The sequence below is a fragment of the Lepidochelys kempii genome, chromosome 3 (assembly GCF_965140285.1).
Source record: "Lepidochelys kempii isolate rLepKem1 chromosome 3, rLepKem1.hap1, whole genome shotgun sequence".
Classification (NCBI taxonomy): Eukaryota; Metazoa; Chordata; order Testudines; family Cheloniidae; genus Lepidochelys; species Lepidochelys kempii.
Genome location: NC_136382.1, coordinates 179,420,851 through 179,443,153, shown reverse-complemented (window position 1 = coordinate 179,443,153; position 22,303 = coordinate 179,420,851). Strand labels below are relative to the sequence as shown.

The window sequence follows — 22,303 nt, the reverse complement described above, 5'->3', positions numbered from 1 at the left end:
GGTTTGTCTGTCTGTGTGTTGCTTTTGCTGGGAACAGATCAGGAATGCAGCCTCAGAACTTCTGTTAAGTTAATAAGTAATGTAGCTAGAAATACATTAGATTTCCTTTTGTTTAATGGCTGGTAAAGTAAGCTGTGCTGGATGGAATGCATATTCCTGTTTTTGTGTCTTTTTGTAACTTAAGGTTTTGCTTAGAGGGATTATCTATGTTTTGAATCTGACTACCCTTTAAGGTATTTACCATCCTGATTTTACAGAGGTGATTCTTTTACCTTTTCTTTCATTAAAATTCTTCCTTTAAGAAACTGATTTTTCATTGCTCTTAAGATCCAAGGGTTTGGGTCTGTGTTCACCTGTACAAATTGGTGGGGATTCTTATCAAGCCTTCCCTAGGAAAGGGGGTGTAGGGCTTGGGGAGATATTTTGCGGGAAGACGTCTCCAAGTGGGCTCTTTCCCTGTTCTTTGTTTTAAAACTCTTGGTGGTAGCAGCATAGGGTTCAAGGACAAGGCAAAGTTTGTACCTTGGGGAAGTTTTTAACTTAAAATGGTAAGAATAAGCTTAGGGGGTCTTTCATGCAGGTCCCCACATCTGTACCCTAGACTTCAGAGTGGGGAAGAACCTTGACAAGCACGACTCAGTCTTCACATATTGATACAGTATCACACTGCAATAGCAGGACATTTCATTGGGATTATTTTGGAGAGCTCTACCACTTTACTGGCCACACTATCACTTCTCTTGCCTTCCTGGCTGCTTGGAGCCACTATAATCCCCCTCAGTACCTCCAGTCAGATTCCTTAGCACTTTCTGCATGGTCATGGCTATAGGGTGTGTGCTCCTGCACCACCCTAAATGTAAAGAGCCGAGACCAGACCTATGGATTCCACAAGAGCATCCATCATACAGGGCCCTGAAGAACCACATACAACTCTACATCCATAGGGAGAGGATCACTCTTAAAGGATACTCAACGTTGCCTTTGCACGCAAGACACTTCTTTTAACTTGTGAATGTACTGCCCTACTCTAAGTCTTTGGGTAATTCCTGCACTAACCATGAAACCATATATATGTCAGTTCCTAGAGAGACCATAATTATCTCAGCTGGTGATCCTGGGTTATGTCATTTTACAGTCTTTGGTTTCTGTTATAACTTAAAGAATAATTCATCCTTTCCCATTAGATAACTCTTAAATGTTAACTGCTGGTTTATTAGATTGCTTAGAATTGTTTGCACAGCTGAGCTATGTATCTCAACGGAAGTAAAATAAATACTCTTTCCCTAGGAGAAGTCAGTGACAACCTTTTAGCCCTAGTGATCGGTTTGCTTTGGTTTATATCATTTTAACACTTTCAAGGTTGTTTTCACAAAAAGGGCTAGACACTTGCTTTTTAAAAGGAAAGCTGAGGTTGTTCTTTATATTTCTAATTTATTCAATTCAAGGGTGCCAGTGCTGTCTCTTAATGCCAGGCAGAGGGAATGGGGATCAATAGAAATCAGGGGCTTCTTTTGCTTTTTTACATAAAAATTCATGATACAAAGGATGCAATAAACTAAAGCAGCTGGAAAACCTTTAATCTACAGGGAGGGCATGTTAACGAATGAGACCACGAACAGTTTCAGTTGCTAAAAAATTATATTCTAGACAGTGCAGGTAACTACACCTGTAGATAACTACACTTGCCCAGTGCTTTCCAATTATAAATCCCTCTTTTTAATTGCTCACAACATTCACAAATTTTTAACTGTTCATGCTGAAATTTCCCATGCTGGCTTGCTGTCCAAGGCTGAATTATTTTTTATTTATTCTTAAATATTTTCAGCTAAACCAGTTCAGCCAATTTTCAGAACAAACACTGTGAAAAAATAAGTTCATGTTAAAAAATCCTTACAACCATTTCATTCAGAAGCTCTAGCCTCTCTATGCTTTGGAACAGGGACTTGGAATTTTCCAGGGGGGGCTGACCTGATGTCACAGATGTAATTTTTGCCATCCCTCTGTAAATCTACCCAAATTTGGCCCTGATAAGCCTCCAAAAATTGCAGTTCAAATTTGCTCAATAGAGACTTGTTAGAGTTTGGCAACTAAATTCTCCAGAGATTCTTTGTGCCCTGAATGTGCTCCAGCCCAGGCTGCAGGGGCTGAGCAGAACCTTCCGTGCAATTACTGCCAGGGCTGCTATGGAGCCAAGCACAGGATTTCAGAGCAGGAAGACCATCTCTCCTATACTCTTAATGCTCCCTCTGCTGGCACCCAGGCAGTGAGGAGGAAAAGGAGAAAGCAGCCTGATTTGAAAGCACAGTGGTGATAAAGTGGGCCTGAGGATGGGGATAATGAAGGGAACAGGACCAGCCCTAGACCAAATTGCGTCCAGGTGAGAAGCATCTTCGGTGCCCCCTCCATTTGTTGAACTTTTGAATACCTTACTTTTTATTGCATTTGGAGCCCATTTCACTAATTTCATGCATAATTTGCATGCATGATTTATCCCTGTCATATAAAACAATAAATTTGCATGCTAGGATCTGTAAATCTGTATTTATTCATGCTATATACAAACAAATAAAAAATTATTTCCTTTAAACTTATACAAACTTTTTAATTTTAAAGATAACTGAAATGTACTAACATAAAGAAATTGAACTGTGCACCAATTTATCCGAAAAGCCCCAGAAAGTCAAATTATTTTTTGCAAGGAAGAGGGTAACTGAGATCAGACACTCAAGCATGTTCCTCCAAAGCTGGTTTCTACATTAATGATGAGCTGGTTTTCTGCACCTATGCATTTGTTCAGCTTGACCTTGGACTTGACCTCCATCCATTTGGGTAGGCAGTAAAATGGATATGTGATTTTTTTTTTTTTGTTGCAGAACATCTGCTAAGTTATGCCAGTAATTGTACCCAGAAAGCACAAGCAACGATTTGGCATTCTTGTAAAATATTTTGCAACAAAAACAGAACACTTTGTTGGTTGATTTTGAGTAAACTAGCCAAAGCCAATTCAGTTTCTCACCATCCTCAAGCACTCTTTCACAGGGTGACTTTGAAAAGTGGAGCTTCTGTTCATTTACAGGAAACATCATATCCTCAATTTTGTCCAGCGAACTGAAATTTGTCTGACCAATATCGGCAGAGTTTAGGATCACCGGCCATAAAGCAAGATCTGATGTATCAATTTGTGGTGTGCAACTTTTCTCACTGCTGTTTCTGTCATCATGTGAGGCTGATTTTTCTTTATCGTTTCTCTCCTTTTCATTTGACTCACATTCTTCTTTATCATCACTCTCCTTTACAACACTTTAGCAAAGCTTTTGACACGGTCTCCCACAATATTCTTGTCAGCAAGTTAAAGAAATATGGGCTGGAGGAATGCACTATAAGGTGGGTAGAAAGTTGGCTAGATTGTCGGGCTCAACAGGTAGTGATCAATGGCTCCATGTCTAGTTGGCAGCCGGTGTCAAGTGGAGTGCCCCAGGGGTCGGTTTAGTTCAATATCTTCATAAATGATCTGGAGGATGGTGTGGATTGCACTCTCAGCAAATTTGCGGATGATACTAAACTGGGAGGAGTGGTAGATACGCTGGAGGGCAGGGATAGGATACAGAGGGACCTAGACAAATTGGAGGATTGGGCCAAAAGAAATCTGATGAGGTTCAATAAGGATAAGTGCAGGGTCCTGCACTTAGGACGGAAGAACCCAATGCACAACTACAGACTAGGGACCGAATGGCTAGGCAGCAGTTCTGCGGAAAAGGACCTAGGGGTGACAGTGGACGAGAAGCTGGATATGAGTCAGCAGCGTGCCCTTGTTGCCAAGAAGGCCAATGGCATTTTGGGATGTATAAGTAGGGGCATAGCGAGCAGATCGAGGGACGTGATCGTCCCCCTCTATTCGACATTGATGAGGCCTCATCTGGAGTACTGTGTCCAGCTTTGGGCCCCACACTACAAGAAGGATGTGGATAAATTGGAAAGAGTCCAGCGAAGGGCAACAAAAATGATTAGGGGTCTGGAACACATGAGTTATGAGGAGAGGCTGAGGGAACTGGGATTGTTTAGTCTGCAGAAGAGAAGAATGAGGGGGGATTTGATAGCTGCTTTCAACTACCTGAGAGGTGGTTCCAGAGAGGATGGTTCTAGACTATTCTCAGTGGTAGAAGAGGACAGGACAAGGAGTAATGGTCTCAAGTTGCAGTGGGGGAGGTTTAGGTTGGATATTAGGAAAAACTTTTTCACTAGGAGGGTGGTGAAACACTGGAATGCGTTGCCTAGGGAGGTGGTGGAATCTCCTTCCTTAGAAGTTTTTAAGGTCAGGCTTGACAAAGCCTGGCTGGGATGATTTAATTGGGGATTGGTCCTGCTTTTGAGCAGGGGGTTGGACTAGATGACCTCCTGAGGTCCCTTCCAACCCTGATATTCTATGATTCTATGAAAACTGGACAATTCTACATCGCTTTCCTCACGTTTCCATTCCTTATCTTCAGGTAAATCTGCTAATTCCTTAGTAATAGGATTTCCATCATTTATGTTTTGCTCCTCAATTTCTTCTGCACTGGGACAATCGCTACTGCCTAAAGCCTGGTCTGTGTATTCTGTTTCAGATAGTTTCCCATCAAATTTGCCCCTTACTGAAAACTGGATTGCTACTGAGCTTTTTGCTTCCTATTCTGAGCTCCTGAAAGCTTCTTTGGGGGCATCTTTTATTTTCTGTGGGGGAAAACAGACAGTATTAGGGAGAGGAAAAGTCTATGTGCTGCAGTTTTAGAAAGTCATCAAACATTATGTGTTAAGCATGGCAAAAGAATAAACAGTATTTCTTTTATGTTGTGTAGATAGGGGTTCAATAGATATCTCTGGTGTCTCATTAAAGATGTCCTTTATCAGTCGCTACTTACACTCTTCAGGTCTTAAAACACAAGTACACTTTCACAATTACACAATAAAACAAGGTTCACGATATCACAGCTGGGCTCTCACTTCACTTCACTTCATTCTTATAGCTCATTGACTGACTGGCAATGCGCTGCCCCTTATATACCTGTGAGGCCATGGCTGACAACATTCTAGGAGGTTTGAGGAAAATGTAGTGCTCAGAAAAAATCTGAAGGTTCCACGAGGTTCTACAATGGTCCAGAACATTCTAGGAGGTTAGTGAAAAATGAATCCACATACGTAATACCTGAAACATTTTACTTCAAACATTCTATTTTCCCTTTTGACGCTAACAATAAAAACAGCACCCCAAACCCAGCACCCCCCCAAGCCTGGCACCACAGGTGGTCGCCTGGATCGCCTGCCCCTAAATCAGCCCTGGAGGGGAAGATTGTGTCCAGAACTTGGTAGGACTGGGAGATAGGGCCGTGGAACCAAGCTGGGATGAAGGTGGGGAAATGGGATGTGGATCCAAGGGGATGCTGGGCCGTGGAGCTGAAGGGGTGTGCATGGGAGAGCCTGTGATTGGGACAAGGACCCAGTTAGGGGTGAGGGGAGAGACTGGGACAGGCTGGAGGGGCTAGGCAAAAGGGTCAGGTTTGGCTGTGGCAGGAACAGAAGGGTCTGTGAGGACTAAATACATCTCCTCAGAACCCAAAATAGAATCCAGGATTCCTGAGTTTCAACATTGATCTGCTGGCAGCAAACAACTGTGAAATCCACTGGAAAATGTGTGCCTCATCCCCCGCCCTGTCTAGTGGCTGATCCACACAGAGGATAACAGCCCATTACTGCTATGAATTACTCTATTACCACAGGTGGCCACCACTTGTATATTTCCATAAGTGCTGAGCACTCACAACTGCAAATGAAATCAACTGGAGCTATGCTTTGACCATAAAACATGCTATCAAAATGCTAAGTACTCTGAAAAATCAGGCCTTGGAATCTCAAATTGGGCACCTGAGATTAGTGGACATCTTTGACAATTTTGGCCTTAAGGGCTCTGGGCTTCAGTTCTCATCTGTAAAATGGTGATAATACCATCACCTAATCTCACAGGGTTGTTGTGAAGAGAAAGTAGTTACTGTCTGTGATGCACTCAGATACCATAAGGACAGGTTTCAGAGTAGCAGCCGTGTTAGTCTGTATTCGCAAAAAGAAAAGGAGTACTTGTGGCACCTTGGAGACCATAAACACCCAGGAGGAAATTAATATTGCTTTATTCAGTGCAGGGTTTGTATGGTATGCAATAAATAGGCCTAGGGCCACACACTGAATGAGGACAATAAAAAGAAATATTGAATAACTACCAATTCACTGAATGAGGCTGGGATCCTGAATGAAGCTGAATGAGGCTGGGGCAAAAACTAGTCCCCCTGCCCCGGCTGTTACCCAGCTCTGTCTCTTGTCCCCTCTGCATTCAAATCTCCACACTGCCTGTGCCCGATAGGGGGATCACAGAGAGCACAGCAGAAAGTAAATAAAAGCAGGCTCCTGAATTCAAATAGAAATATAACAAAAGGAGAAGCTGTAACTCATCTTAGCAAGGCAGGTGTGTGTCTGAGAGAGTGGGAGGAAAAGCTTCTAAAGTGGAGTCATGAAACAGGAGAAAATGGAGATGAAATCATTTAAAATGAGATTGGGAAAGCCCTGGAAAATATGCTGTAGGAGACAATCATGTATTGGCTGGGGGAGGGGTTGCACAACTGGACATAATAGACAAACATTTCAGCAGGCATCTCCAAATGCAGTGGCAAAATGTGTAGGTACTTCCATTTGCCTATGCTTTGTGCTTGCAAATTTAGGTTTTTGGGTGTGCAGATTGTGGCAACTGTAATTTTGTGGCAAAAATAATTTTGCAGACACATTTGCTGACCCCTACTAAAAATTTCCTGTTTGGTTCTTGTCCAGTGCTTTTCTAGCATCTGTAGGCTGCTGATGTTATTCTATAATCCTGATCAGATGCTTTCTAAAAAGGTTTATATAATTCAGAGACACATAGGTCCCAGTTCTGCTCTCAGTTACACCAGTGTAGTTAAATGTTGTTACCCCAGGTTGACAGCAGTATAAAATGAGATCAGACTCTGGCCTGAACAGTGACCAACTTCTGCTCCCATCCCCACAGACTGAGCCCCCTCCCACTGCAGTCAGGCAACAGGCGGATCGTCCTGGGATTCTAATCCAGATGGTGATCTCTAACCTGGCTCTTGATATGGCGTACAGAGGAAGAACTGTTCCCTGTTTATAGAAACTGTAAATGCATTTTTCCAAAAGGAGCCCCTCCTTAGTCTCCTTTTCTCTTTTCATCTCTTTCTCAGTCAGTGCTACACCAAGACCACCTCAGTCAGGCAGAGAAACTGCTCCTGAGAAAAGAAAAGAAAAGAAAAGAAAAGAAAAGAAAAGAAGTACTTTTGGCTGTAGCTCATGAAAGCTTACACTCAAATAAATGTGTTAGTCTCTAAGGTGCCACAAGTCCTCCTTTTCTTTTTGCGGATACAAACTAACATAGCAGCTACTCAGAAACCTGAGAAAAGAAAGAATCCTCCCCTCTGCTTACAGCAGCTGCCCCCTGAATGACAAGCACTGTCTGTTCTGGAAGCTGCAAGAAGCCAGTGGCCCGGACCAGTGCACAGAGGTGCCTGGCACCTGAAAACCAAGTCCCTCCCTGTCTCCGTCTTCCTCCTTTTGGTTATGGCTTGTGCAGGGGGCAGGGAAGAGCAAGCAGGAGATGACGAAAGGTACATTTCTTCCAGTTCACATCCTCTTCAGGGATTTTAGTTCATAAAACCAGATGATGTGTTTGTTTTGGAAAGATGTCAGCTGTTTACAGCTCATCTTCCGTTCGGGGTGGAGGCCCAAAGCCCCATAGGAACTGCAGACAGACAGACAGACGATGATCTGGAGGCAGATTTGGTGTCCCCTAGTTACAATCAAGCCTACTGTATTCTAGTGTCAGAGAGCCCTGGGAAAAAGCTGTGTGCCTGCAATCACATGCAGCTGTCGTGCTCTGCTTCCTCCCTGTGCACACAAGGACCTACACACTCCTGTTTTGAAAACAGGCCTTGTAACACTTTCAGATCAATCCTGTAAGAATCTCTGTAAAAACCAGGATCTCTATTTGTTCCTTTGCCAACACAAACTGGAGTCCTTTTCTGGCCCCTAAAGTAAAATTTCAACAGGATTCTCTTCATAAAAATACATTGACTAGAACAGAGGCTTTATGATTACAAGTTAGGCTCAGAGGGTGGTGAATTTTATGAGCAGCATTAAAACAAAAAGGGCATATTAGCCACCTTTATGGGATTTTGTTCTTGAACAAATGGTTTGACACCCAAGAAACATAACCTAGGAGGGTTGGTTTGCATAGATTAGAATAAAGGTCCAATACAATTTTGTTTTGTTTTAAAAATAAAACTCTACCAGTCTAAAAAGACTAGGCGATGTCACTATTTAAACAAAAGCTGGATGGATATTCTCAATAGGCCTGAATCTCCACTGCCTTTCAAATGGGGTAGTCATGTATGGGTCTGAATCTCCACTCATGTAAATCAGCATAATTTCACTGACTTCAGTGGAGCTCTGCAAGTTTATACCAGCTGAGGATCTGGCCCTTATATATTTGCACATTGGTTGTAAATGCCATCGTTCTGATTTGGTGGTGTACTACACCCACTTTGCACTGTGCATGGATGTAAATAACTTGACAAGGAGCAGGGCAGTGGAGAATCAGGTCCACTATGTTTATATAAATAAATAACAATAATTTTCTGGACAGGCTCACAAGAGGTCAGCTAATGAAAAGTCGCTGAAAGATGGAGGGATATCACCTGAGATAATTCGTCGCCTTTTTAAGCTACTTTTGAACCCAGATCTATCAGTTATTTCTATGTATGTATGTATTCTCTTTTTCATCCCAGTAAACTCAGTGAATTTACCAAATTCCAGCTGTGTGGACTGTGTTTTCAATGTGAAGTTGTAGTTCTTTGAGGATAATTTCTATGACATAAGTCCAAAGCTAACCAAGTACACAGTTCTTTAAAAAATCTGCAATAGCAACTTTCATTAACTCCCCATGCATCATACCTAGCACTACAAAAATCACATTCCTTTTGAGTTATGGATAAGGTGTTAATATTCTTGGCTGAGTGGAAACCCAGCAAATACCTTTGACATCTACATTGGCTGAGTTTCTTGTTGGAGTTGCCAAGCATTCTTTGTATGTCAAACTCCAGGATTTATATGCTGGGAAACACACAATATTTTGAGGTTGTAGAATTAACGAGTTTTGCAAGGCAAGCTTCCCCACCCTAATGTGATACTGTGCTTCAACCCTGACATGGAGGGCTCAGCTGGAAGTTGAATGGCTAATTGGATTTTTATGTCCACTTTGCTAACAAGTGTGTCAAGCATTTGTGATGGTGGATTTCTTTGAGGTTTTTTTTCTCCATATTAGATGCTTGGTTAAAAAATGTGGTTTTCAAAAGCACTAAACTATTAAATAGCACAAGAAACTTTACATCTTAAACTAGAACACTCCCCATTTCTCTTCCCTTCAGCAACTCAAATCAAAATTCCATTTATTTTAGTAACCTAACTCAGGGGTGGGGACTTGTGACATGGTCACTTGACCACTCAGAACTATACTAAAGCCACCAGCGCAATGTTGCCAACCCCAAATGTTAAAAAATCCCCTCAAAAATGAGACTGACTTTAAAACTATGGGATTTTTAAAAATAAAATAAAATTGGGGGGAGGGGCTCTCTTTAATTGCCTTTTAGTTTTTGAGTCTCCAGAGAGCACTTGGGACACATTTTCAAGCATTGCTTTGCAACCATGAAGAACAGACCCTAAAAATAAATAAGAAAAAGCTGAGCTTCTTGCATAATCACACTTCTCCAATAGCTGGAGTTTTAAGAAAAATATTGAAAATCTCAAAACTCAGGTAGTGCTGTCCCAAAAGGATGGGTAGATGGCCTGAACTCTTACTGCCTGGAAAATGACTGAGGACTCATGCTTTATGCATGGCAGCATGTTCCCTGCTGGTGTGGAGGAAGTCAACACCAACCAGGAGTGGCAGTTGGGGTTGGTTTGTTTTTTTGGTTGATTGGTTGGGGTTTTTTTGGGGGGGGGAAGGGGTGTTACTAAAATACTTTTTAAAAATTAGACAGATGGAAAATTTAATTATGATAACATGCTCAGGAGATTATATTTTGTTGGAAAACTACAGTGCAAGGCTTGCAGATATTGATAGGGTCCCATTCATTTAAGTATAAATACCCTGTGGCAGGCTTCAGGAAACAGTCTGCATGAAAGCGAGCAGTGCAGACCCAGTTGCAGATGCTGTGGCTTGAGGAAGATGTAAGCCTTTTCCAGGAATGCCATTATTTCAGAAAACACTTTCTTCCAAGCAGTTCAGAGATTTAGAGTTTTCAAAACATTGCTCATATCAGAGGAAAAAGACAGCATTTCATTACCTGACATTCCCCAGGTGTCTTTTGTATCCCGCTGCGGTGGGGATTTCCTACAAAGTATGAAATTCATGAAAATACATATTTAGATCATGGAAAATAACACACACACAGTCCTTTATTTGTTTGGAGGGGAGCCCTTAGTTTATTGTGCTAATAGGTATATAGGCATTCTTTCAAACACTGCAGTCTTTACGCACACATAAATACTCATTTTGGAATGGGTGCTCTGTGCACAGTTACGTCTGACCCCTGTGAGAGCACACAAGTGGGGGAGGGCTCAAGAAGATTGAGCCCATTGTTCCTCCCCTTCACAAAGATAGCTCCCTGTTAGCGTAATGACACACTCCCTGGGTCATGAGCAGGGCTTTGAACCTGGGACCTTCTGCACCAAAAGCACAGGTCTCAACCAAAGGGATAGGATACAGAGGGACCTAGACAAATTAGAGGATTGGGCCAAAAGAAATCTGATGGGGTTCAACAAGGACAAGTGCAGAGTCCTGCACTTAGGAAGGAAGAATTCCATGCACTGCTACAGACTAGGGACCAAATGGCTAGGCAGCAGTTCTGCAGAAAAGGACCTAGGGGTTAGAGTGGATGAGAAGCTGGTTATGAGTCAACAGTGTGCCCTTGTTGCCAAGAAGGCTAACAGCTTCTTTTGGGCTGTATAAGTAGGAACATTGCCAGCAGATCATTCCCCTCTATTCAGCACTGGTGATGCCTCATCTGCAGTACTGTGTCCAGTTTTAGGCCCCACACTACCAGAAGGATGTGGAAAAATTGGAAAGAGTCCAGCGAAGGGCAACAAAAATGATTAGGGAGCTGGAGCACATGACTTACAAGGAGAGGCTGAGAGAAGTGGGACTGTTTAGTCTTCAGAAGAGAAGAATGAGGGGGGATTTGATAGCTGCTTTCAACTACCTGAAGGGGGGTTCCAAAGAGGATGGATCTAGACTATTCTCAGTGGTAGCAGATGACAGAACAAGGAGCAATGGTCTCAAGTTGCAGTGGGGAGGTTTAGGTTGGATATTAGGAAAAAAACTATTTCACTAGGAGGTTGGTGAGGCACTGGAATGAGTTACCTAGGGAGGTGGTAGAATCTCCATCCTTAGAGGTTTTTAAGGCCCGGCTTGACAAAGCCCTGGCTGGGATGATTTAGTTGGGGATTGGTCCTGCTTTGAGCAGGGGGTTGGATTAGATGACTTCCTGAGGTCCCTTCCAACCCTGATATTCTATGATTCTATTAAAAGAGCTAAGGGAGTAACAGCTATTAGCAGGCAGCAATGGTCTGTTGCTCTCTATGTGAACTATCTCTGAGAGGAAAATGTGACATACCTTTGTCTAGTGTGTTATACTAGTGTCCTCTGGGTATTAGCCACCCTAATACGTGGGTAGGGAATACGGGGAAAGAAAGAGGACCATGGCCTTCTCCCTGCTCTACACTGCTAGCATCCAACAGGGCGATGTGCTTTCCCTGCCATTTGGGGTGCTCCAGATGTCATTGTGCCTCCCAGAGCTCTCTGTGCCTCTAAATGTCCCCCAATATAGGCTGTGCCTTAAAAGGCATGCTGGCCCTTAACGTGCACAGGAGTTACTAATGCTGATCAACATTCATTTCATGCAGAGAACTTCTAATGAAGCCAAGGAGAATCTGGCATGAGACAGGACTGAGGAGGAATAGCATGTAAATAGCCTTAGGAAATGTTGTATTTTTTGAGTGGTTGCTATGTGACTACTTTTCAAAGCGAACTGTCTCAACTTTTTATAGTCCTCCCCCTCCCATCCAGCTAAGAACGCCATTGTGAGCTAATCTCTCATATCTGTAAGGGAAGAATATGATTCTTTTTTAATTTCTGGAAGAAACAAAATCACTGAAGATATGCCAAGATTCAGACAAGAGTGGAATTTTTTAATAGCTGTTATAAACCTCTTAAAATAGGGGTTTATTGTGGACCAGACAGACTCTTAGTGGCATTGCCAGTTATCACTAAAGTGTATGTAAGACAAAGGAGATAATTTTTCTGACCTTTTTTTTTTTTTAAATGAAGAACAGCTTATTCTCTGACATCAGCTATGGAGTTGAAACGGAGGGAACCATTCTTGCCATACACTTCTCTGAATTGGGCTGAAGATCTGACTGCAGTCATTATTGAAGTGGAATTTAAAAACACAATGTACTAATACATCTCTACCTTGAAAAAACAGAATTGAAATATTAAGAGGAAAGTCTTCATTTTTAGCTGGATGTGACCCCACCCTGTATGTATCATTGTTTATTTGTAAGCTTGTTTCCTTTTTTTCTTATCGGAATCTTTCAGCTGTAAATTAAAATAAAGACCCAAGCTATGACGCAGTTACAGGGCTCTTGACTAAGTGATGTGAGGAGTTCTTCATGCAGAGCTTTGAAGCAGGTTTCATTAGATTAATAGCTGGATAATTAGTGGGGGAAACAAAAGATTGCTGTGGTTTTGTGGGATAGTTTACTCTTGGTGTAACTCCACTGAAGACAGTGGAATTAGACCAGGGATGAAGTAGGCCCAGTTTACAGTAAATAATTTTTATATATTGAATTGTTATAGCACCCTTCACGCGTTGGACTCGAAAGTGATGTACAAATGACGAACAACCCCATGCTCCCCTTGAGCAGAGATGATTCTGTACTCATGGTTTGTGGCTGGGATGGATGTAGGCATTAGGACGGCTTCCTTTCCCCTAACCCCATAGACATCCTCTTTTTGTGAATCCAGGGGGTTTAAGATGTACAGATTTGGAGGTAGCGGGGAGGGCAAAGGCTAGGGGCAGGAGGGTGCAAGCTGGGAGCTTGGCCAAGCTCTGCCAGATATCACAGCCAAGCATATGGGCCTAAGAAGGATACATTACTGAAGTCTACAGTTTGTGCCTTCTGGAGTTTGTAACTCTCCCACACCCACCAAGCTAATAAATGAGTTGAGGGGGATTCTGAGGCTAACCAGCTCTCGGGGAGCCATAATCTGTCTGGCTCCTGAAGAATCTGTGCTGTGCCGGGTAGTAAAAGTGAGTGGCTGGCTGGCAAAAGAGCTTCTACTGTGAAACCTGTCTTGCAGCTAGTCTCCTGGGATATGTATGGTTCTCGGATCTCTGTACATTTGAAGCTTGGAACCTTCAGCTTCTGTGAGTGGGATCAAACTCCTGCACCTGACAAGAGACTTTGCAGGCTACAACTCACTGAGTGCCCACTCCCCGATGTGTGTAACAGGCTAGCAGTGTTTGTCTTATACATTGCACTTCAGTAGCAGGTGTTCAAAAGGATAAATGGGTTCTGCTTACTCACTGAAGCAGTGGCCTGATTACTCCACTTGGATATATGGTAAGTGGGGTAACTTGTGGGGGTGGAGAGGATCTAGGGTGTGGGCAGTGCAATTTTGAGCAAGGTACTCTACGAGCAGCCAAGTGTGGAAGAGAAGATTACAGCTAAACATTGTTATCTTATTGTTGAATTCTTGATTAATAAAGGCAAACCCCAGCAAAGGGTCAAGTTTGTATTTATCTAGGGCAGTGGTTCCCAGACTTGTTCTGCCGCTTGTGCAGGGAAAGCCCCTGGCGGGCTGGGCCGGTTTGTTTACCTGCCGCGTCTGTAGGTTCGGCCAGTCGCAGCTCCCACTGGCTGCGGTTCGCTGTGCCCGGCCAATGGGGGCTGCAGGAAGTGGCGCAGGCCGCATTGGCTGGGCACAGCGAACCACGGCCAGTGGGAGCTGCGATCAGCCAAAGCTGCAGACGCAGCAGCTAAACAAACCAGTCCAGCCCGCCAGGGGCTTTCCCTGCACAAGTGGCGTCCCAAGTTTGGGAAACACTGATCTAGTGCACAGGAATCTGCTTACAACACAGCACAATGGAAACACAACCATGCAATCTGGTTTCAGGTGACACACTTCCTGCTGAAGCAAAAACAAAGAAGCCCAGAACAGGTCAGTTGCAAGCTGCAGCTATACAGAGGAGTAGTAAATTTTGTTACCTCATTTCTGTGCATAACTCCTGTTCATGATAAAGGATTTATCTTGACACCTGTTTGCTCATCAGTAAGATACTGCAAAGGCCATCCTCACAGAGCTCTGTGCCTCCAGACTGGCTGCCGAACACTTGCAGCCTCTTCTGGCCATCCACCAGCATAAGTCCTGCAGAAGTATCCTGCACAGGCTGTACTGCTGACTTCTCTTCATATGAGGTTAGTTGATAGCAATGACGTGATAAACTATTAATGTATCCCAAAAATTCCATGGGATTATTATGGAGGACAATGCCACAGCTGCAGAAGTGAAAGAAGCACTGCAGTCCTATGACTAAGGCTATGTCTACACTACGAAATTAGGTCGATTTTATAGAAGTCGATTTGTAGAAATCGATTTTATACAGTTGATTGTGTATGTTCCCACTAAGCACATTAAGTCAGTGGAGTGCGTCCCCACTACCGTGGCTAGCATTGACTCACGGAGCGGTGCACTGTGGGAAGCTATCACACAGTTCCCGCAGTCTCTGCTGCCCATTGGAATTATGGGTTACGCTCCCAATGCCTGATGGGGCAAAAACATTGTCGCGGGTGGTTTTGGGTACATGTCGTCTGTCTCCCCTCCTGCCCTCCCTCCATGAAAGCAATTGCAGACAATCATTTTGTGCCTGTTTTCCTGGGTTACCCGTGCAGACACCATAGCACAGCAAGCATGGAGCCTGCTCAGCTCACCGCTGCTGTTGCGAGCATTGTAAACACCTCGTGCATTATCCTGCAGTAAGTATGTGCAGAACCTGGCTAAGAGACGGCAGCACGAGGACAATTGTGAAGAGGTCATGCATACAGACGTTCCTGAAAGCACAGATGTGGCAACTGGGACATCATGACAGCATTGGGGCTGGTTGATACAGTGGAATGCCAATTCTGGGCCTGGCAAACAAGCACAGACTGGTGGGACTGCATAGTCTTGCAGGTATGGGATGATTCACAGTGGCTGCGAAACATTCGCATGCGTAAGGGCACTTTTCTTGAACTCTGTGAGTTGCCTTCCCCCGCCCTGAAGCACAGGAATACCAAGATGAGAGCTGCCCTGACAGTTGAGAAGCGAGTGGCAATAGCCATGTGGAAACTTGCAACGCCTGACTGCTACCGGTCAGTCGGGCATCAATTTGGAGTGGGCAAATCTACTGTGGGACTGCTGTGATTCAAGTAGCCAATGCAATCACTGATGTTCTGCTATCAAGAGTAGTGACTCTGGGAAATGTGCAGGTCATAGTGGATGGCTTTGCTGCAATGGGGTTCCCTAACTGTGGTGGGGCAACAGACGGGACGCATATCCCTATCTTGCCAACCAGTACATAAACCGCAAGGGGTACTTCTCAATGGTGCTGCAAGCACTGGTGGATCACAAGGGACATTTCACTGACATCAATGTGGGATGGCTGGGACAGATGCATGATGCTCGCATCTTTAGGAACTCCGAGCTGTTTGAGCAGCTGCAAGAAGGGACTTACTTCCCAGACCAGAAAATTACTGTTGGGGATGTTGCAATGCCAATAGTTAACCTTGGAGACCCAGCCTACCCCTTGCTCCCATGGCTCATGAAGCCATACAGAGGCACCGTGGACAGTAGCAGTTCAACTATAGACTGAGCAAATGCAGAATGGTGGTGAAAGTGCCTTTGGACGTTTAAAAGCTTGCTGGCGCTGTTTGTTGAATACGTTAGACCTCAGCACAACCAACATTCCCATTGTTATTGCTGCTTGCTGTGTGCTCCATAATATCTGTGAGAGTTAGGGGGAGACATCTATGGCGGGGTGGGAGGTTGAGGCAAATGGCCTGGCTGCCAATTTTGAACAGACACCAGGGCGATCAGAAGAGCACAGCTAGGTGTGCTGCGCATCAGAGAGGCTTTGAAAACCAGTTTCATGTCTGGCCACGTTACGGTGTGACCGTTGTGTGTGTTTCTCCTTGATGCAAACCCGCCCCCTTTGTTCATTTTAATTCCCTGTAAGCCAACCACTCTCCCCCCTTCGATCACAGCTGGCAAAGGAAATAAAGTCAGTATTATTTTGAAACTATGCATTCTTTCTTTATTAATTAAAAAAAAAGAGATAGATAATTGATGAGGTAGCCCGGGTGGGGTGGGGAAGGGAAGGACGGAAGGACAAGGGCACACTGCTTATTGCAGCCACACTACAAATCAAAACTGTTTGAATGACAGCCTTCTGTTGCTTTGGTCATCCTCTGGAGTGGAGTGGCTGGGTGCCCGGAGCCTCCCCCACCGCGTTCTTGGGCATTTTGGGGCAAGGAGAATATGGAACTTGGGGAGGAGGGCAGGCGGTTGTATAGTGGATGCAGCGGTGGTCTGTGCTCTTGTTGGCTTTCCTGCAGCTCCACAAGATGCCTGAGCATGTCCATTTGCTCTCCCATTAGCCTCAGCATCGCCTCCTGCCTCTGCTCTTCGCGCTCACTTAATGCTTTCCTGGACTCTGCCACTGAGTGCTTCCATGCATTCAGCTGTGCCCTATCAGTGCGGGAGGACTGCATGAGCTCTGAAAACATGTCATCGCGAGTGCGTTTTTTTCGCCTTCTAATCTGAGATAAACTCAGGGACGGAGATGATATGGGGAGCATAGAAACATTTGCATCTGCAGGGGGATAAAAAGGGAGAGTAAAATTTAAGATGATACATTTCTGAGAACAAAAGGGAGACTCTTTCACAGTGAATCAAACAATTCACAGCAGACAGCACATATGCTTTAGGTACAAGGTCGCATTTTGCCTTTTATATTGAGCGCCTGCTGCTATGGTGACACATCACACACATCTACGCAAGAGAATTCGGTTTCCAGGCAGCCATGGTAAGCCAAAGGGTACACGGGGTTGACTTCTAATGCCTTCATAACATGTGGGAATGTTTTCAAACTGCAGCATCCTCCTTTCCCATAGCAAGCAACGCCGGTTGGGTTTCCCATTTAAAAGGAGGGGCTGCAGTTTTCGGGTGGATGTGCAGCACACACCTTCCCCCACCCCTCTGCATGGCTATTTGGGATGATCCCTTCACCCCTCCCCCTGCCACATAGCTATGCGATGATCCCTTTTAGCCAAGTGCAAATAGCCCAGCATGAACGGGGTCCTTTTACTGTTCCCTTACAAAAAGTCCCCTATTTCAACCAGGTGACCATGAATGATATCACTCTCCTGAGGCTAACACAGAAAGATAAAGACCGAATATTGCTTGAATGTGACCAAAACCCAGGACCATTCGCTGCCATGCTTTGTGCTGCAATGATTCCAGACTGCTTGCTACTGGCTTGGCATGGTAAAGTGTCCTACCATGGAGGACGAAATAAGGCAGCCCTCCCCAGAAACCTTCTGCAAAGGCTTTCAGAGTACCTCCAGGAAAGTTTCATGGAGATGTCCCTTGAGAATTCCCACTCCATCCCCAGACAAGTTAATAGACTTTTCCAGTAGCTGTACTGGCCATGAATGCATCCCAAGTTTTCAGGGCAAATCAAACATTTAACACTATTGCTTTTAAACCCTGTAGTGTAGTTATGAATGTGCACTCACCAGAGCTGCCTTCTCTGCCTTCAGGGTCGGGGATCCTGCCTTGGGAGGGTATTGGCTCCAGGGTGATGAAAAGGTCCTGGCTGCCAGGGAGAACGGATTCACCGCTTGCTTGCTGCGCATTCTCCTTCTCCTCCTCCTCTTCTTCATCCACAAAATCCTCCTCCGTGTTGCGTGAGACTGCCCCCCTTGCAGGTGTCCATGGACAGTGGTGGGGAGTGGTAGGGTCCCCCACTAAAATGCCATGCAGCTGATCATAGAAGCGGTGTGTATGGGGCTCTGACTCCTTTGTCTTTTGGTAGGCTTGCCTTAGCTCCTTGACTTTCACACAGCACTGCTGTGTGTCCCTGTTGTAGCCTCTGTCTATCATGCCCCGTGTGATTTTTGGCATGTATATTAGCATTTCTTCTTTTTGATCGGAGTTCTGCCTGCACAGATTCTTCTCCCCCTACAGCGATCAGATCCCGTATCTCCCTTTCGGTCCATGCTGGAGCTCGTTTGCGATTCTGGGGGGACTGCATGGTCACCTGTGCTGCTGAGCTCACCATGCTGACCAAACAGGAAATGAAATTCAAAAGTTCCCGGGGCTTTTCCTGTGTACCTGGCTAGTGCATCGGAGTTCAAAGTGCTGTCCAGAGCAGTCACATTGGAGCACTCTGGGATAGCTCCCGGAGGCCAATAACGTCGATTTGTGTCCACACTACCCCAAATTCGACCCAGCAAGGTCGATTTTAGTGCTACTCCCCTTGCTGGGGAGGAGTACAGAAGTCGATTTTAAGAGCCCTTTAGGTCGACGGAACGGGGTTGCTTGTGTAGACGCATTCATTATAAAATCGACCTAATGCGGCTAAATTTGACCTTACCCTGTAGTGTAGACCAGGGCTAAGAGAGAATCTGGTGTACCATTAGAATCATGCATCAGAGTATGTCGATATCCACACAGAGCAAAGAGGACCTCAGGTTTGAAAACATCATCCAACGATTCATGTACAGTGAACACCATGGAATTCCATCGATCTACTTGGAGAATATAAAGGGCTGAGTCACCCCGGAAAGGAAGTGAATCTATGATTCCTGGGACTCTAGACTGAGTGACCATGAAGGTCTTTCATAGATTTTAAGGTGATACGGAACCATTATGATCATCTAGTCTGGCCTCCTGCGTAACATAGGCCATACAACCTCATCCAGTAATTTCTGCATCAACTCCATAACTTCTGTTTGAGCTATAGTGTATCTTTTAGAAAGACATCCAGTCTTGATTTAAAGACTTCAGGTGATGGAGCATCTACCACATCCCTAACTAAAAAGAAAAGGAGTACTTGTGGCACCTTAGAGACTAACAAATTTCTTTGAGCATTAGTCTCTAAGATGCCACAAGTACTCCTTTTCTTTTTGCGGATACAGACTAACACGGCTGTTACTCTGATCCCTAACTAAGTTGTTCTAATGGTTAATTACCTCACTATTAAATATTTGCACCTTATTTCTAGTCTGAATTTATTTAGCTTCAGCTTCCAAACACGGGATCTCATTAGGCCTTTTTGTGATAGATTAAAGAGTTTTCTACTATCAGAAATGTCTTCCCTCTGTAGATACTTGTAGACTGGAGCAAGTCACCTCTTTATCTTCTCTTAGATAAATGAAATAGATTGATCTTCTTAAGTCTCTCACTGTAAGGCATGCTTTCCAGATCTCAAAATCATTTTTCTAAGTCTTTTCAGAGCCCTTTCCAATTTTGCAACATCCTTTTTGAAATGTGGACACCAGAACTGGACCCAGTATTCCAATGATAGTCTCATTCATGTCATATACAGAAGTAATACCATCTCCTTATACTGAAAAAGATGTGGAGAGTGAGGGACGGAACTGAACCTGATTCTTTCCTTTGTTAATTTGCAAGTGCTGACAAGGTTTGTGAAAATACTGTGATTTGTGATACATTGTGATTTTCCTACCTAAAATAATGGGGACAAATTTTCTGCTGTACAGTTCAGCACAGCTCCATTGATTCCACTGCTTATGGCAGTGATTATTTAGCCCAGGGGCAGTGTTCCCCCTAATTTTTCCCACCCATGTGCAGAATGAATTTTGTTATGTGCACCAATATGGAGGTGATATGTGACACATCACCTCCATATTGGTGCACATGATAAAATCCATGTGTGGGGGTGGAGCCGAGGGGTTCAGAGTGTGGGAGGAGGCTCAGGGCTGGGGCAGAGGGTTGGGGTGCAGGGGGGTGAGGACTCCAGCTGGAGATGTGGGCTCCGGGGTAGTGCCGGGGATGAAGAGCTCAGGGGTAGGGCAAAGGGTTTCGGTGTGTGTGGGGGGGGTGAGGGCTCTGGCTGAGGGTGCGGACTCTGGGGTGGAGCTGGGGATGAGGGGATTGGGGTGCAGTGAGGCTCCCCAGGGCTACAGTGGGGATAGAGGACTTCCCCCAGCTCTCTCTCAGTGCAGCAGCACCTGGGCTGGGGGGGGAAGGCACCTCTCCCCTGGCCGCAGTAGGTCCAGGCCGCGGTGGGTCAGGGCCAGGGGAGGGGCACCTGTCACCTTGAGGAATGGTCCCTGGGTGGCCTTTGTTATGTGGGAACATTCTGCAAATAAGGCCTCATGTACCAATAGACACAACAGGTTTTCCCCTTGTTGATTTTACACCAGTTAATACCCATCACATTTTGCACTCTCACAACTGTCTGATTTACATGCACGGATGCACGTTACCCATCGTTTGCACACCCGGACATGAACTGGATGCACCATAATTAGAGAGATCACTTTAAGACTATCACAGATTCTGAAGTTTATTCCAATTGCTTTGCAAGCACTGGTGCTCATAAAACAGTTCATTCCAATCAGAGAAGCATCTAACGTGGCTTCATAAGCCAATTTGTTCAAGACAGTGAGTATCAGACATACATGTCAGACATTCGCATTGCTCACCTTTGGGAAGAACAGGCAAGCTCACTGTAGGGAGGGCACACACCGTCTGACCAAATCACAGACCATCATCTTCCCTGTGGGTAACTGAGGGATTTGAAAGGTTTATATATTATTGACATCGCTACCACTGTCATCCTATCTTCCTGACAGTAGAGCCTAGTGATGATGTGAATCACGAGCCTTGGAAAATGGCAGAAGTGAGGCACTTCTAGCTACACAAAGGAAACTTTTCTCATCCCTGCTGGATCTGGTCCTCACTATGGAATTGCTTTTCCTGGCAATCACTGGGCTAGATTGTGGCTTGGCATGCATGACCACAGGAAGGAGTTAAGTTGCCATAAAGCAACCCCTTACTCCGTTGTGCTAGCTATCCAAACTGCAGGTAGCAGTGTAGGGAGTAAAGCAGCTGCTGCATTCCCCCAATGTTCAATCGGAAAGGAGAGGACAGGATGGGGTGAGTGGGCAGAGTGCCCCGCCTCAAAAGTGTTTGCTACTGTAGTTTACTGGTGCTCCAGGGGAAGTATGCTGCACCAATACAGACCAGGTATAAACCTAGTGCAGACTTCTTCCTCCTAGAGGCAAGGGAGACCTTGAACAAGACAGACTGTGACTCCCAGAATCACAGTCTGTCTCCTGATCTGCTCCCGGTCAGTGCAACAATGTGCTGCCACTTGCTCAGGGCTCATGGCAAGACCATGACTGAGCCCATAGTGAGTGCAAAGGGATCTATTTCGAGATAGCCAGGTTGCTGTTGAAAAATATCGATTTTGAGGAGCTAACCACTGGCATGGGTTAGGTGCCGCACACTGCATTTGTTTTAGCATTTTGGCTAACCCTAAAATATACCCTTTCTAACTGGACAGAGTGTTGCAGACAGAGTTACTTCATTCAGCAGAAGCAGAGCCTTGAAAACTTGTAGCGGTAGAGTGCAAACACATGAGGCTGAAACCTGTTTTGCCTGAGTTTTGATTATAAGCCCTCATGTGTTCCATGCTGGTTTCCTCCCTCCTTTTTAAGAAATGGCAATGAGTGAATTGAATTTTGGTTAAAGATGCTGGCCTGACAGCCTTGAAGACTGAAGTTCAGAATATGCTGTGGCAGTCCAAACTTCCCCTTCTACTTCGGCAACGTGCCTCAGTCCTACTCTGAAGGGAGCACTCTAGGAGCAGAAGACTAGCTCTGTCACTGGCCTCCCTGCTCAGACTGCCTATAATGCTACTAATTAATGCCAATAGTGATGGTGCACATTGTGACATGTACACTTGGTTGCTAGGAACTGATCTGTGGCCATGAGCCTATTTCACACAACCAACCAACTAGTAACAGCTTCCATCTACTTCTCACTTAAGCCAGGTTAGGAATCTTTTTCCTAGAGGTGCAAGGCTTTGGAGCCCATTACCAA

The 22,303-nt window shown here is 44.8% G+C and overlaps 1 protein-coding gene across 8 annotated transcripts in view; it reads right to left on the bottom strand.

Moving 5' to 3' along the window:
- The window catches only part of LOC144930434 (uncharacterized), a 41,944-nt gene that overhangs the window by 2,240 nt on the left and 17,401 nt on the right, over window positions 1-22,303 (bottom strand). Inside the window, exons 2-4 of one of the 8 annotated variants that reach the window (XR_013635592.1) lie at window positions 20,902-20,985; window positions 12,433-12,543; window positions 10,413-10,459 (exon numbers count right to left, since the gene is read on the bottom strand). The exons of 1 other annotated variant lie outside the window; for it this stretch is intronic. Coding sequence is in view for 1 of the 7 variants with exons in the window: in XM_078852294.1 (XP_078708420.1) it covers window positions 16,585-17,039; window positions 17,965-18,364 (855 nt within the window). In the remaining 6 variants the exon portion in view is untranslated. Of the gene's footprint in view, window positions 1-7,138; window positions 7,272-10,412; window positions 10,460-12,432; window positions 12,599-16,476; window positions 17,040-17,964; window positions 18,979-20,901; window positions 20,986-22,303 lie in introns of those variants that run through there. 6 more of the 8 variants (XM_078852294.1, XR_013635590.1, XR_013635594.1 and 3 more) reach the window with 6 other exon arrangements.